General features: G+C 41.7%; 1 protein-coding gene across 1 annotated transcript in view; it reads left to right on the top strand.

Annotated features, from left to right (window-relative positions):
- LOC124805620 (WD repeat-containing protein 76-like) overlaps positions 1-13,657 on the top strand; it is a 174,621-nt gene that overhangs the window by 63,634 nt on the left and 97,330 nt on the right. Inside the window, exon 4 of the mRNA XM_047266190.1 lies at positions 5,786-5,892. Within this exon, the coding sequence (XP_047122146.1) occupies positions 5,786-5,892 (107 nt within the window). The remainder of the gene's footprint in view (positions 1-5,785; positions 5,893-13,657) is intronic.

The following is a 13,657-nucleotide window of genomic DNA, read 5'->3' on the forward strand; positions in this document are numbered from 1 at the left end:
CTGATAGTTTTCTTTGACTTCGAAGGATTAGTTCATCATGACTTCATTCCACAGGGCAAACTGTTAATTGATGGTACTATAGAGACATGTTGCAATGTGAGAAGGAAATGGTCTGAAATGTGGCAAGACAATTGATGGCTCTTGCATCACGATAATGCACCATCACATTCATCCCAGTTGGTGCGTGACTGTAGCACAAAAAACAAATTCACAGTGCTGCCTCATCCTCTGTACACTCAAGTTGTGGCCCCCGTGGACTTTTTTTTTATTTCAAAAGTTGAAAACCCCATTGAAAGGATGAAGATTTACAAAGAGAAAAGAAATAAAAGAAAATTCACAGATGGCCTTCGCACTTCTTAAGTAATAATACTCAGTACGTTGTCCTCGATGGTGAGTGTTCATCAGAGGTGCGGGTATCATCTGGAGTGCCCCAGGGAAGTGTGGTAGGTCTGATGTTGTTTTCTATCTACATAAATGATCTTTTGGATAGGGTGGATACTAATGTGCGGCTGTTTGCTGCTGATGCTGTGGTGTATGGGGAGGTGTTGTCGTTGAGTGACTGTAGGAGGATACAAGATGACTTGGACAGGATTTATGATTGGTGTAAAGAATGGCAGCTAACTCTAAATATAGATAAATGTAAATTAATGCAGATGAATAAGAAATAGAATCCCGTAATGTTTGAATATTCCATTAGTAGTGTAGCGCTTGACACAGTCGATTAAATATTTGGGCGTAAAATTGCAGAGCGATATTAAGTGGGACAAGCAGGCAATGGCAGTTGTGGGGCAGGCGGATAGTTGTCTTCGGTTCATTGGTAGAATTTTGGGAAGATGTGGTTCATCTGCAAAGGAGACCGCTTATAAAACACTAATACGACCTATTCTTCAGTACTGCTTGAGCATTTGGGATCCCTATCAGGTCGGATTGAGGGAGGACATAGAAGCAATTCAGAGGCGGGCTGCTAGACTTGTTACTGGTAGGTTTGATCTTCATGCGAGTGTTACGGAAATGCTTCAGGAACTTGGGTGGGAGTTTCTTGAGGAAAGGAGGCATTCTTTTCGTGAGTCGCTACTGAGGAAATTTAGAGAACCAGCATTTGAGGCTGACTGCAGTACAATGTTACTGACGCCAACTTATATTTCGCGGAAAGACCACAAAGATAAGATAAGAGAGATTAGGGCTCGTACAGAGGCGTATAGGCAGTCATTTTTCCCTCGTTCTGTTTGGGAGTGAAACAGGGAGAGAAGATGCTAGTTGTGGTACAAGGTACCCTCCGCCATGCACCGTGTGGTGGATTGCGGAATGTGGGTGTAGATGTAGAAGAGGTGTATCAGGACTGCTTACGAAAGGGGAAACGGTGTTGGGAATGGTGTATCAATTGCGGAGGAGAGTATTCCAAAGGAGACCATGCACAATAAGTAAAAGGTAAGTGTAAAAATTTTATGGAGAAAGTTCCAAAATTTTGTGAGCAGACCTCATACTGTATAACAACTATATAGAAAACTGGAGATGAGTCTCTAATTAGAGACCTACTTCATTCTTTCCGATTGTATAGAAATTATTTGAGAATGTGCTGTTTTATAGAATGATGACTAATTTAACTGAGCATAACGGTTGCTTTAATTGAGCATAACTTTCATCAGAGACAAGGGCATTCTCGGGAATGCCCCAGGGATGTGTGATAGGACCACTCTTGTTCTCAGTATACATGACTGATCCAATGGGTGGGGTGAACAGCAGCCTGTGAGTGTTCACTGATGACACTGTCTTGTATGGGAATGTATCATCATTGAGTGACTGTAGGCTGATACAGAATGACTCACTCAGAATTTGTTTGATTGGATGAGTAGCAGCTTGCTGTTAATGCAGAAAAACTTAAATTAATGCAGATGGGTAGGGCAAACAATCCCCAAACATTGTAGTACAGTATTTGTGGTATGCTGCTTGACAGTCACATTGATTAAATATCTAGGCATAATGTAAAGCTCTAAGAGGTGGAACGAGCACATGATTGGATAATAGGGAAGATTGTTTGGGAGAATTCTAGGAAAGTGTAGCTCATTTATGTGTCAGACTGAGCATAGAACACTAATGTGTATGGGGTTCACACCAGGTCAGATTAAAGGAAGACATTGAAGCAGTTCAGAGGCATGCTGCTAGATTTGATACCAGTTATTGGAATTAACATGCAAGTGTTATAGAAATGCTGTGTGAACTCAGATGGGAATCCCTTGGGAAGAAAACTGTGCTTTTTGTGATGCACTATGGAGAAAATTTAAGTGAACCAGTGTTTATGGCTGACTGCAGAACAATTCCACTGTTGCCAATGTAAATTTCACACAAGGACAGCGAAGATAAAATAAGACAAATTTGGGATTGTTCAAAAGCATATACATCAACAGTTCTCAATGGAGGTAGCACCCACCAGCCTACATAGTCTCTTCACAGCACATGGAAAGGATTCCTTATGTGGACTGCTTGTTTAAAAACCATTTCTATTGCAGAACTGTTTACACCAAAGATAAGGTAATACATTTTATTGAGTTGTATGTTTATTAGTTCTTCTGGTGACTGATGTTACCAATGTGCATGGTGACAACTGAACACACATTTATATGGATTATAATTTTATCAAACAATGGACAGCTGAGGTTAGAATATGTGGAATATATGAATATAATTTTGTGTGTGTTAAGGTTTCAGATAAAAATAAAAGTAGCCTGTCTTGTATGTAATATGATACATGAAGTACACCCTACAGGTGTAATTTTTTTGTCAGCACCTGGGCACACTTCAAGATTTTACAAGCAGATTTCAGGATCCCTTTCAAATGACCATTCCAGATTGAGTACCAGAAACTCTCTCTGACCCACAAACATCAGAATTATGCTTGCAGAAGGAGGTGATAGAATTTATAACAAATGAAGAGTTAAAATTAAAAAAGGATATCAAGAATTGTGGCTTCAAAGACAAATTCCTAATTTGTATTCAGCTTTATGAGCTATAGCAATGAAGTATTTCATTGCTTTCCCATCTTTGTATTTCACAGAAAGAGGATTTCACATGGTTATAAAGCCAATTACTAGGAACAGACTGACTTTCAGTGGTAGTGCGTGGATTAAGATTGCTGATGACAAGCATGACACCAGACATTGAAAAATTAATCATTACACACAGTTCAGCCCTCTTGCTAAAAATAATGTAATATTTTTAAATACATATTTGTAATTAGCCTTTGTGAATGACACTAACATTGATAATACCTGTTAATAAAATTATTTTAAAAATTCAATTCCAATTAAACATTATTGATAATTGTGAACCAGGTTGAATATTTAGAGCAATTCTCTTAAAAATTCAACAACTGCAACACAATTGATGGCAGTTCACAATGTAATCTTCCGTTTCCTCTCTCCATGTCTTTCCAAACTTCTGTAATATGGTATTCTTGATATAAAACTGTCACTGAATTTTTGTTTTGTTTTGAAAAGTAGGTTATGATCAATGCTAGTTGGAAAACTTTGTTGTTTACTTATAGATTGGGATGGCCAGATTTCCTTTCTCTGAAAACAAAGGTGTGGGGAAGTTGAGTAATTTTTTCTTTGAAAAGTGGGTCATGGGTTGGAAAAGGTTGAGAACCTATGATATAGATAACAGTTTTTCGCTCATTCCATTTGTGAGTGGAACAGGAAAGAGAATGTCAAGTAGTGGTACAATATACACTCTGCCACGCATTGTGTGTTTAGTGATGTATGTATGTATGTTTATGTATGTATGTATTGACTGTGTTTGACTTTTGTAAATGTTTCTCTACAGAGAAAGCAATAAAACAGATTAGAAATTAAGTTCTAGTAGAGCTCAAAAAGCAAAATTTTTCCATGTTGAATATTGTGAATTTGGCACAACCTTAAACTGTGTGGATAGTAAAAGTTGAAATGTTAGATCATTAATGATATCCCATTTGCATTTAAAGAGTTTTATTTTAATAATAGAAGGGAGAGGGTCTTATTAACAGTGTCTCAAAGGCGTGATCAGAATGGGGGAACATGTAGGGTCGCACATGGGCTGATACTGTGTATGCTGGTGTTCTTGCCGAATGTAAATGATCTTTCAATGGCCTTAAAGGAGCAGAATCATACTAATCAAGGTTCCAAACTCGGTCTCTTCAGACACAACTCAGATGATAGCTGAACAGTTCTCAGTTGAAAGTTTGTCTTAATTCTCAGAAAAACTTGCCTTGCATGTTGTCAAGCAACCGATAATGACCTTCATTTGTGGTAAACCATGTGAAATTATATGAAAATTATATGTCTGTGTCCATTCGTCCTACAAGGCCAATTGCATAACAAATTAAAATAGTGTTAACTCATAGATAAGCTTATCAAGGTTCATCATTTTGTTCTGACCAAAAGACAATGTTAACTTGCTTTGCATATTTTGCATATTCTCTGGGGGGGGGGGGGGGGGGGTAGTAATGTGTTTATTTAGCAGAAGACAACAGTAAGAGTATTAAGTAAACTAATGATGTCAAGCACACCTAACCTCAAATCGTCATTGTCGTCATCTAGACTAGCTGATTGTACATCTTGAAGTGTCTTAAAGGCAAGGTGTTTGGAATTCTTACTCACGTTTCAATATATTTACTTCTTAACAGTTTTTGTTACTAACAGTAAAAATTAATTTGAACTGAACTCTGATGTACACAATTGCAATACGATGGCAAGTAGTGGTATACTTGTGACCCAGCATGATGTGTGGTAATGGTACCTTGAATAGGACTTAGTCTTCACAGTTCTGGGTAACCTTTCTCATTGAGAAATACCAATGTATTAAAGTAAATTAGCTACCAGTAGGAAATAAACAGCAGCTGATGAGAAGGCAGCAGGTTTCCCAAAGTGGCAGCTTTCTTTCTGATTTACTTGCGTAAATTTAACTGATGTAAACGTGGATAGCAATAAACAGTATAGTGATAGTTACTTGTTAAATACAGTGTACAGAATAAGTTTATATGATTTGTCTTGTGTTTTGTTCATTTAACTTTTTGTTCTGTGTCCCTGAAGGTGCTATCTTGTGATGGGGTCTCTAGAACATAATGAATGAATTAATGAATATATATCAGAGTTCTTACCATTTAAGTATTGTCTGAAATCCAGCCCATGGTCCAAGGTAGGTAATAAACATGTATCCAGATAATCTGAGGAGTGTAACTCGAGGATAATATTTTCACCTTCCTCGAGATGACTGGGTGTTTGTGTTGTCCTCATCATTTCGTCGTCATTTCTGAAAGTGAAAGTGGCGAGTTTGGACTGCGCAAAGGTTGGGAATTTGTCTGGGCGCTGATAACTGTGCAGTTTAGTGCTCCACAAACCAATCATCATCAAGTAATGGCTTGTAAGAAAATTGAACTGATCAGAAGTACATGGTTGAATGTGTAAAGAAGTATGTGGTTGAATGTGGAGAGCACAATGTGTGTGGAAGCTCACTAAATGATGCAGAGAAAGCCAGTTTTTTCACTTGCTATTAACATACGGAGAAAAACAGTTCGTTGCTGAGGAGTGTGATAGGTCACTAAGGAGATGTACCATCAGCCTTATCCATCTGCTTCTGTCACCATGTTTCTACCAGAGTTTGTAGGACACAAATGCTCTTCACACAGTTTTTCTATTGACATGGTCACAGTAACTTTTATACTTATTATAATAAAATTGTTTGTGGGAAGAAATTAATTTATTGTTTGACATTTGTGTTCTTTCATAAGTGTTGGTCACAATTTGTATTTCAGGCCACGACGTGCTTCCATGAGACTCAAAGGTCAAGCTCCTTATGGTACTGAAGTAATTACAGAATCTTCGGAATCTTTCTTGGAAGTATCTTCTAGAAAACCTGCAGGTGAGTTAGAATAATTTTATTTGTAAGTAGTGATCCTTATGTTTTTTGTTCCAATATAGTTTGAAAGTTACCTCCACCTTTCAGAAATTTTTTGCCAGTGGCAGACATAATTACGTTTGAAATCTCATGACATTGCTATTCTGTATGGGTCTAGCCCCTACATGAGTTACCTCTATCTATCTGCCCCCTCTAGTATGGTTCATCACCATCCTCTGACTTAATATTCTCTCCAGTTCGAAGACTGGTTTGATGTAGCTCTCCATACAAATTACCTGTGTAACCTCCTCCATCTCTGAATAATTACTGCAACCTGCGTCCTTCTGAACCTGCTTACTGTGTTGATCTCCTAATCTTGCTCTAAGACTTTGACTGCTCCCCCCCCCCCCCCCCCCCCCCATCCCCCCTATACCCACTAGTACTAAAGTGGTGATCCCTTAGTGTCTCAGAATGTTCCCCATCAACTGATCCCTTCTTTTAGTCAAGTTAAGAGTTTCAGTAACCTCTGCAACATTGTCTGCCCAGTCTTTTGTCTTTTGCTTGCCTTCTTCTGGTTGGCTTCCATTCATAAACTGTTTTGTCATTTATTGTCCATCCAGTCTACAAAAAGGTGACAGAAGTAAAGGGGTAGTGATACACACTTATTTCAGATGGCAGTAGTACTGTGTACGTAAGGGCTCTGCATTGGCCGAGCTGTCATTTATGTTCAGTTGATTCATTTGAAAAGTTTTCTGAGGTTACTATGGTTACACAACACGAATTAACAGCCTTTGAATGTGGAATGACAGTTCAAGCTAGACGCATAGGATATACCGTTGTGGAAATCTTAGGTAATTCAATAGGACAATGCAGTGGCCGACCACCTCCACTTAATGATAGAGAGCAGCTGCGTTTGCGTAGAGTTATCATTGCTAAGGGACAAGCAGCACTGCTTGAAATAACTACAGAAATTAATGTGGGACATACGACAAAGTATCGGTTAGGACAATGCAGAAAAATTTTGTGTTGAGGAGCTATGACAGCAAACAATCAATGCGAGTGCCTTTGCTAATAACATGCCATTGCCTGCACTGCCTCCTGGGCTTATGGCCATATTGGTTGGACCCTACATGGCTGGAAAACCCTGGTCTTATCATATGAGTTCAGATTTCAGTTGGTAAGAGCTGATGGTAGGGTTTGATTGTGGTGCAGACTCCATTAAGCCATGGACCCACTGCACCAGCTGATGGTGGCTTCGTAATGATGTGGGCTGTGTTTACACAGATTAGACTGTTTTCTCTGGTCCAACTGAACTGATCATTGACTGGAAATGGTTAGATTTGGCTACTTGGAGACCATTTGCAGCCATTCATGGACTTCATGTTCCCAAACATCAATGTCACGTCAGCGGGCCACATTTCTTCAAAATTGGTTCTAAGAATGTTCTGGACAATTCGAGCAAATGGTTTGGCCGCCCAGATTGCCAGACATAAATCTCATCAAACATTTACGGAACATAATCGAGAGGACAGTTCATGCACAAAATCCTGCACTGGCGACACTTTAGCAACTGGTGATGGCTGTAGAGGTAGTATGGCTCAATATATCTGCAGGGGACTTCCAGTGTCTTGAGTCGATGCCATGTCAAGTTGCTGTGCTATGCAGAGCAGTAGGTGGTCTTACACAATGTTAGGAGGTATCCCATGACTTCAGTCACCTCAGTGAAACAACATATTTAATCTACAAATTATGCTTCTACTTTTTATTGAATCTCCAAGCTATTCTTGTACTTTTTATTGACCTCACAATATCAGTATCTGGTATGGGGAAATCCAAATCATTTGTTTTAGGTCTCCGTGTCCCCCTTTCATTTTGAACTACCACAGAGATGTTTCGCATCACCCTGTGTCAGCGCATTCGTATCTGATGTTCATCAGTATTCATTAATATCTTTACAACCTTTGGTTAAACTGGCCTGATATGACCTTTTGTATTCACAGTTTATTTCTTCTATTTAATATCGTGCTTACCAGTACATTTTTTAAAATATGTGGAAGTAACTGTCACCATTTAAGATGCATGAGAATATTCCAGTTGACATGGAATTTGTCTTATTATAAGGAATGATCGAAAACTTTCCATTTCAAGACTGTACAGTTCGGAATCGATAAACTAGTCAGGCAATATTTCCTTGAGCATTCAGGCAATCATCCCACTGATGCACCAGGTTGTAGATACTTGGTAGGTGTAACACCATGTCCTGCTGTGTGAAGTAGTCCATAAATGTCTGCTGCACGTCCTCATCTGACAGGAATTTTTCTCGCTTCAAGGCCTTTATTAAGTAATTGAAAACACAATTGCATGAGAAGAGATCGTCACTAAAGTGCGGGGTGCTTGAATGTCTCCCACTTAAGTTATTGTAACTTCTGTATACGGCATTTGCAGTATGACGATGTGCATTATTATGAAGCACGGAACTTGGCATATCATTCCACAATGGTGGTTTTTGACAGACATGCTGCCCCAACACATTTTTTAGGCTCCCGTGGATGTGTTATCAGTGTTCGTCCTGCAGCAGCCAAGAAAAGAATAACAGCATGTTCGTTCTTTTTTGGACACATTTGGTAATAATGTCGCTACACTTCATGTTTCCACATTTACCTCGTGCACGACCAAAAAAAAAAGCATGAATGCCACACTAATTCCTAGTCTACAGGGCAGAGAAAAATTGTCACCAAATTTTAAACCTGGATGGCTGATGCCAGTAGAAACCAAAATTACTGATGTTGTGTAGGTTTACAATGCACACTTTTTAAGCTGTGGAAACTTGGCACCATGTGCTCTGATTGGCCGTGGTATTGCCCTGTTGCCGGCTGCTCCGGACAATGCATGACCACAAAGGCTTTGTCTGCTGGAGATGATGTCTCCAAGGTGACCCTCACGCTTGATGGTAGTGCGTCACCCTTCCACTCTGGGGGCTCGGGGGCGAACCTGCCAGTATCCCGACACATCTATTGTAGTTTCATGGTAAGATGTTCTGGGAACAAACCTGTCAACAGTTGTTAGTTCTTGTGCATAAAGTTGTTTACAAATTGTTGGCCCTGAAAAGGGCCTTTTTTGCAGCTAGGACATTGTTTACTTAAAACAGGTGCTCAAACTGGTGACCCTCTGACATGACATAAGCTTGGTAATATCGAATAGTGTTTTGACAAATTCTTTCAAAGATTCCTGGCATTGCCCCGATGTGATTGGTGGCATGTTGAATTCGATCCATTAATTCCTCTTCATTTCTAGGTTCGCATTCAGGTGGGTGAGCTAGAACCTTGAAGAATCACCACAGGAAAAACTCCGCTTGTGGTGAGGCCTGGTTATCATGGGGGCTGTGTCCTACGAGCACCTCTGCCAATTACCCTGTCGTTGAAGAGTTAATTTAAATATCAACACACAGCACGACTGTTACGTGCGGATGCCCCAACGTGCTGCAACCACATGCGTAGCTGTATGTCCAGGAGAACATTTTCCAGCAGATCGGTTAGAGTTTCTTGCAAAAAGTGAAGATAATTTGCCCTAGTAAGTTGAGGATGTAGACTGGACTGGCCCAGACAGATGCTCACCCACATTGCTTGCCCAAATGTTGAGCATTAATCGTTCCTGGTTGCCTGCCCAAATGTTGACCGTAAATCGTTCCTGGTGCCCGTGCATGTATATGCCATGAGGATTTCCGCTTGCCCAGTAATGACCATTTCGAGTGTTGTAAAGGCCATCTTAATGTAAGGTGTACTATTTGGTAAACAACACAATGGCGCGCAAGTTGGGATCTTCTGCAACACATCGCAGAAACTGCCAGCAAAACCCTAGCCTGTGTTCGTAGTCTGCCACAGGATTTAGGTCTTGGACAGGGTGGAAACTAAATGGATGCTGGCTGTCATCCTCAAAATCTCCCACACTAACTGACGAGTGACCCATGTCGTGTCCAACCACTTGAGTATTTTTCGTAGGTGCTCTCTCGGAGCGTTCGAGAACACACTCTTCAAATGCAGCATCCCGTCATGTTCGAAGTCTTCCAGCATCACCTTGATACCCTGCTAATGAACCAGTTTCACCATATCGCTGGTGAATTTCTGTAAACATTTGCAGGTGTGGGTGCCGTCTTGCTGGATACCGTTCTCCATACAACCGTCGAGCCTCATGCGCATTACCATTGGCTAGTCCATAAACAAAAACCATATCTCGTTGTTCTTCAAATGAATACTGTGCCACCGTGCTTACGATATTATTAAATTGCAAGTGACGTGTGTGTGTTCCGAAGCGAAGCTTACGTGTGAATGTCTCTGACGTTAGGTGGAGACAAACAGCAAGACCTATTCCACATGTGTGCGTATCACATTGGGGCAGTGACGGGTCGAGGGACATTCGTGTATGTGAACCAACAACCATAGCGCTGCCCGTCAACCAACGAATGGCAACAGGACAATCCCACAGCCAATTGGAGTGCATGGCGCCAAGTTTCCATAGTTTTAAAATGGTTCATTGTCGACCTACACAACATTAGTAATTTTGGTTCCTACTGGAATCGGCTATCTAAAGTTAAAATTTCGTGACACAATTTTTCCCCACCCTGTATATTTAATTTTTGTTGTTTCGATTGTATATGGAGTGAGAGAAAAGACTGCTTATATGACTCCATACAAGCCCAAATTTCTCTCACCTTGTTTTCGTGGACCTTATACGTAATGTATGTTGGCAGCAGTAGAATTTTTTTAGTCAGTTGCTAGTGCCTGTTCTCTAAATTTTCTCAACAGTGTTTCATGAAAAGTATGTCTTTTTTTCTCCAAACTCTCAAAGGAGTTTGAAGGCTTCAGTGTCTCCCTTTAATCTGACCTGGTTGGGATGCCGAACACTTCAGAAGTACTCAAGAATGGGTCCTAAAATTGCTGCAGTAAACTGAAGTCGACCATCTGCCTTACCTGCTGCCGACCTTACATAATCGTATTATTTCGTATTGCACCACAACGTTATGCCTAGGTATTTAATGATGATTGTCAAGCAGCACATTACCAATACTTTCTGTGGGTTTTACAGGGTTGTTTTTCATACTCCTCTACATTAACTCAGTTTTTTTCTAAATGTAGCACAAGCTACAATTAATTACACCAAAGAGAAATTGTAAGTCATCTTGTATCCTACTACAGCTGCTCGATGAGGAAAGTGTGTCATGCGCAATAGCATCTCAGCAAACAGTTGCAGATTATTGCTCACCCTATCTGTCAGGTGGTTAGTGTGTGTAGGAAACGACCAGTTAGTGTGTGTAGGAAACGACCAGTCAAGCGATACTTCCTGGGGTGTTCCTGTAAATACCTTTTTCTTTGATGAACACTTGCCATCCAGGACAACATGCTGGGTTCTGTTACTTTTGAACATATGCAGGAACCTAGTCTGTATGGTCAGACCTTCAACAATCTGTAGTGGAGCACTGTCTTAAATGTTTTCCGCAAATGTAGGACTATGGAATCTGCCTGTTGCCCTTCATCCGTGGTTTGCAGTGTACTGTGTGAGTAAAGGGGCAGATGTGTTTCGCATGAGTAATTTGTGGACAGTCCCTTTTTTTGCCTCAGGAAGGAAATTTATTGTATTTGAGTTTAGGATATGCTCAAGAGTTTTGCTGTGAAACAATGTTTAGGATATTGGTCTGTAATTTTGTGGGTCCTTCTTTTACCCTTATACACAAGTCATTTGCACCTTTTGCCAGTAGCTTGGCACTTTGTGGTGGATTAAGTATTGACAGTAGGTGCTAGCTGTGTCAGGGGGTAAGTGCCAAAGAGTACTCCCAGTAAAACCTAATCGGCATCCATTCAGACTTGGCCCATTATTGTCTAAAACTCGTGCACTTGCATCTGAATGCCAGGGAGGTCTGTGCAACGGTTAAATGTTGGTATGTCTGTGTGCTCCTTTCTGCAGAAATATTTTTACACACAAGATTTAAAACATCAGCTTTCCTGTTGCTGCCTCCTATTGCTACACCAGACTGATCGATGCATCAGCTTTCCTGTTGCTGCCTCCTATTGCTACACCAGACTGATCGATGCATTACTGTTTAGAAGCCTTCAACCCACTTAGTTGATGTGATGTAAAACCAGAATTCTATCAGTTTTTAGGCTGGAACACCACTTCGTTGCCAAGCCCCACACAATGCAACTTGTTAGAATTTTTATTTATTTTTGTCCATGGTGGGCACATTTTTCACCTTACCATTGTCTTCACGTCTCACACTTTCAATCTATTTTTTGTTTTGAAACTACCATTTCAGCATAGATTCTAAGTGACCTGGACTCCACCCCTTCTTTTAGTCAGTGAAGAAGGAACCATTTTGTCTGAAAGCTAGGTTTAACTGTTTTTATTTACTATGTTTCACTCAGCTGTGCTAAGAGTTGTTGCGCTTGGAGGTAAATACTGGCTAACCTATCTGTATTTTGTAAATGAAGCAAAATTATGAGGGAGATTTTCCTTTTTGACTTGCTTGTTTGGAAATCCATTAAATTTTGGGCATGCAGCTGCACAAGTATTACCACTTAATTCATATTTTATCTATTAATCATCTAGCCATCCTCAGAGTGAGTTGCAAGACTGATGACAAGGTTCCAAGTGTGGCCTTGTATGCTCCACTGTGGTGGTACTGTGCATGCGGGTCACTGATGCTGGTCGGTAGCAAAGAGGTACACTTACACATGCACCAACTGTGATGAAAGTGTTCACACACTTGATTTACTTATTGGTATATATTTGGTGGTGGTAACAACTTGACATCCCTGCAATTTAATTACACCAAGAACCAGATCCCACATCTTATCCAAATTAAAACCATTACCCCAATTTATTAAATTATCGCTTAATCTAATTTCTATGACTTCTGTGAAAATGGAATCCCAAAACGAAGTGGGTGCTTTTTCCTTGAGGGTAAGGCGTATTCTCGACAACAAGCGTGTTATGGTGATCTTCCGGTCTGCTATGGCTCATTTGCCCGCTCGGCTCATTTGCCCGCTCGGCTCATTTGCCCGCTCGGCTCATTTGCCCGCTCGGCTCATTTGCCCGCTCGGCTCATTTGCCCGCTCGGCTCATTTGCCCGCTCGGCTCATTTGCCCGCTCGGCTCATTTGCCCGCTCGGCTCATTTGCCCGCTCGGCTCATTTGCCCGCTCGGCTCATTTGCCCGCTCGGCTCATTTGCCCGCTCGGCTCATTTGCCCGCTCGGCTCATTTGCCCGCTCGGCTCATTTGCCCGCTCGGCTCATTTGCCCGCTCGGCTCATTTGCCCGCTCGGCTCATTTGCCCGCTCGGCTCATTTGCCCGCTCGGCTCATTTGCCCGCTCGGCTCATTTGCCCGCTCGGCTCATTTGCCCGCTCGGCTCATTTGCCCGCTCGGCTCATTTGCCCGCTCGGCTCATTTGCCCGCTCGGCTCATTTGCCCGCTCGGCTCATTTGCCCGCTCGGCTCATTTGCCCGCTCGGCTCATTTGCCCGCTCGGCTCATTTGCCCGCTCGGCTCATTTGCCCGCTCGGCTCATTTGCCCGCTCGGCTCATTTGCCCGCTCGGCTCATTTGCCCGCTCGGCTCATTTGCCCGCTCGGCTCATTTGCCCGCTCGGCTCATTTGCCCGCTCGGCTCATTTGCCCGCTCGGCTCATTTGCCCGCTCGGCTCATTTGCCCGCTCGGCTCATTTGCCCGCTCGGCTCATTTGCCCGCTCGGCTCATTTGCCCGCTCGGCTCATTTGCCCGCTCGGCTCATTTGCCCGCTC

Source organism: Schistocerca piceifrons, chromosome 1 (genome assembly GCF_021461385.2).
Source record: "Schistocerca piceifrons isolate TAMUIC-IGC-003096 chromosome 1, iqSchPice1.1, whole genome shotgun sequence".
NCBI lineage: Eukaryota > Metazoa > Arthropoda > Insecta > Orthoptera > Acrididae > Schistocerca > Schistocerca piceifrons.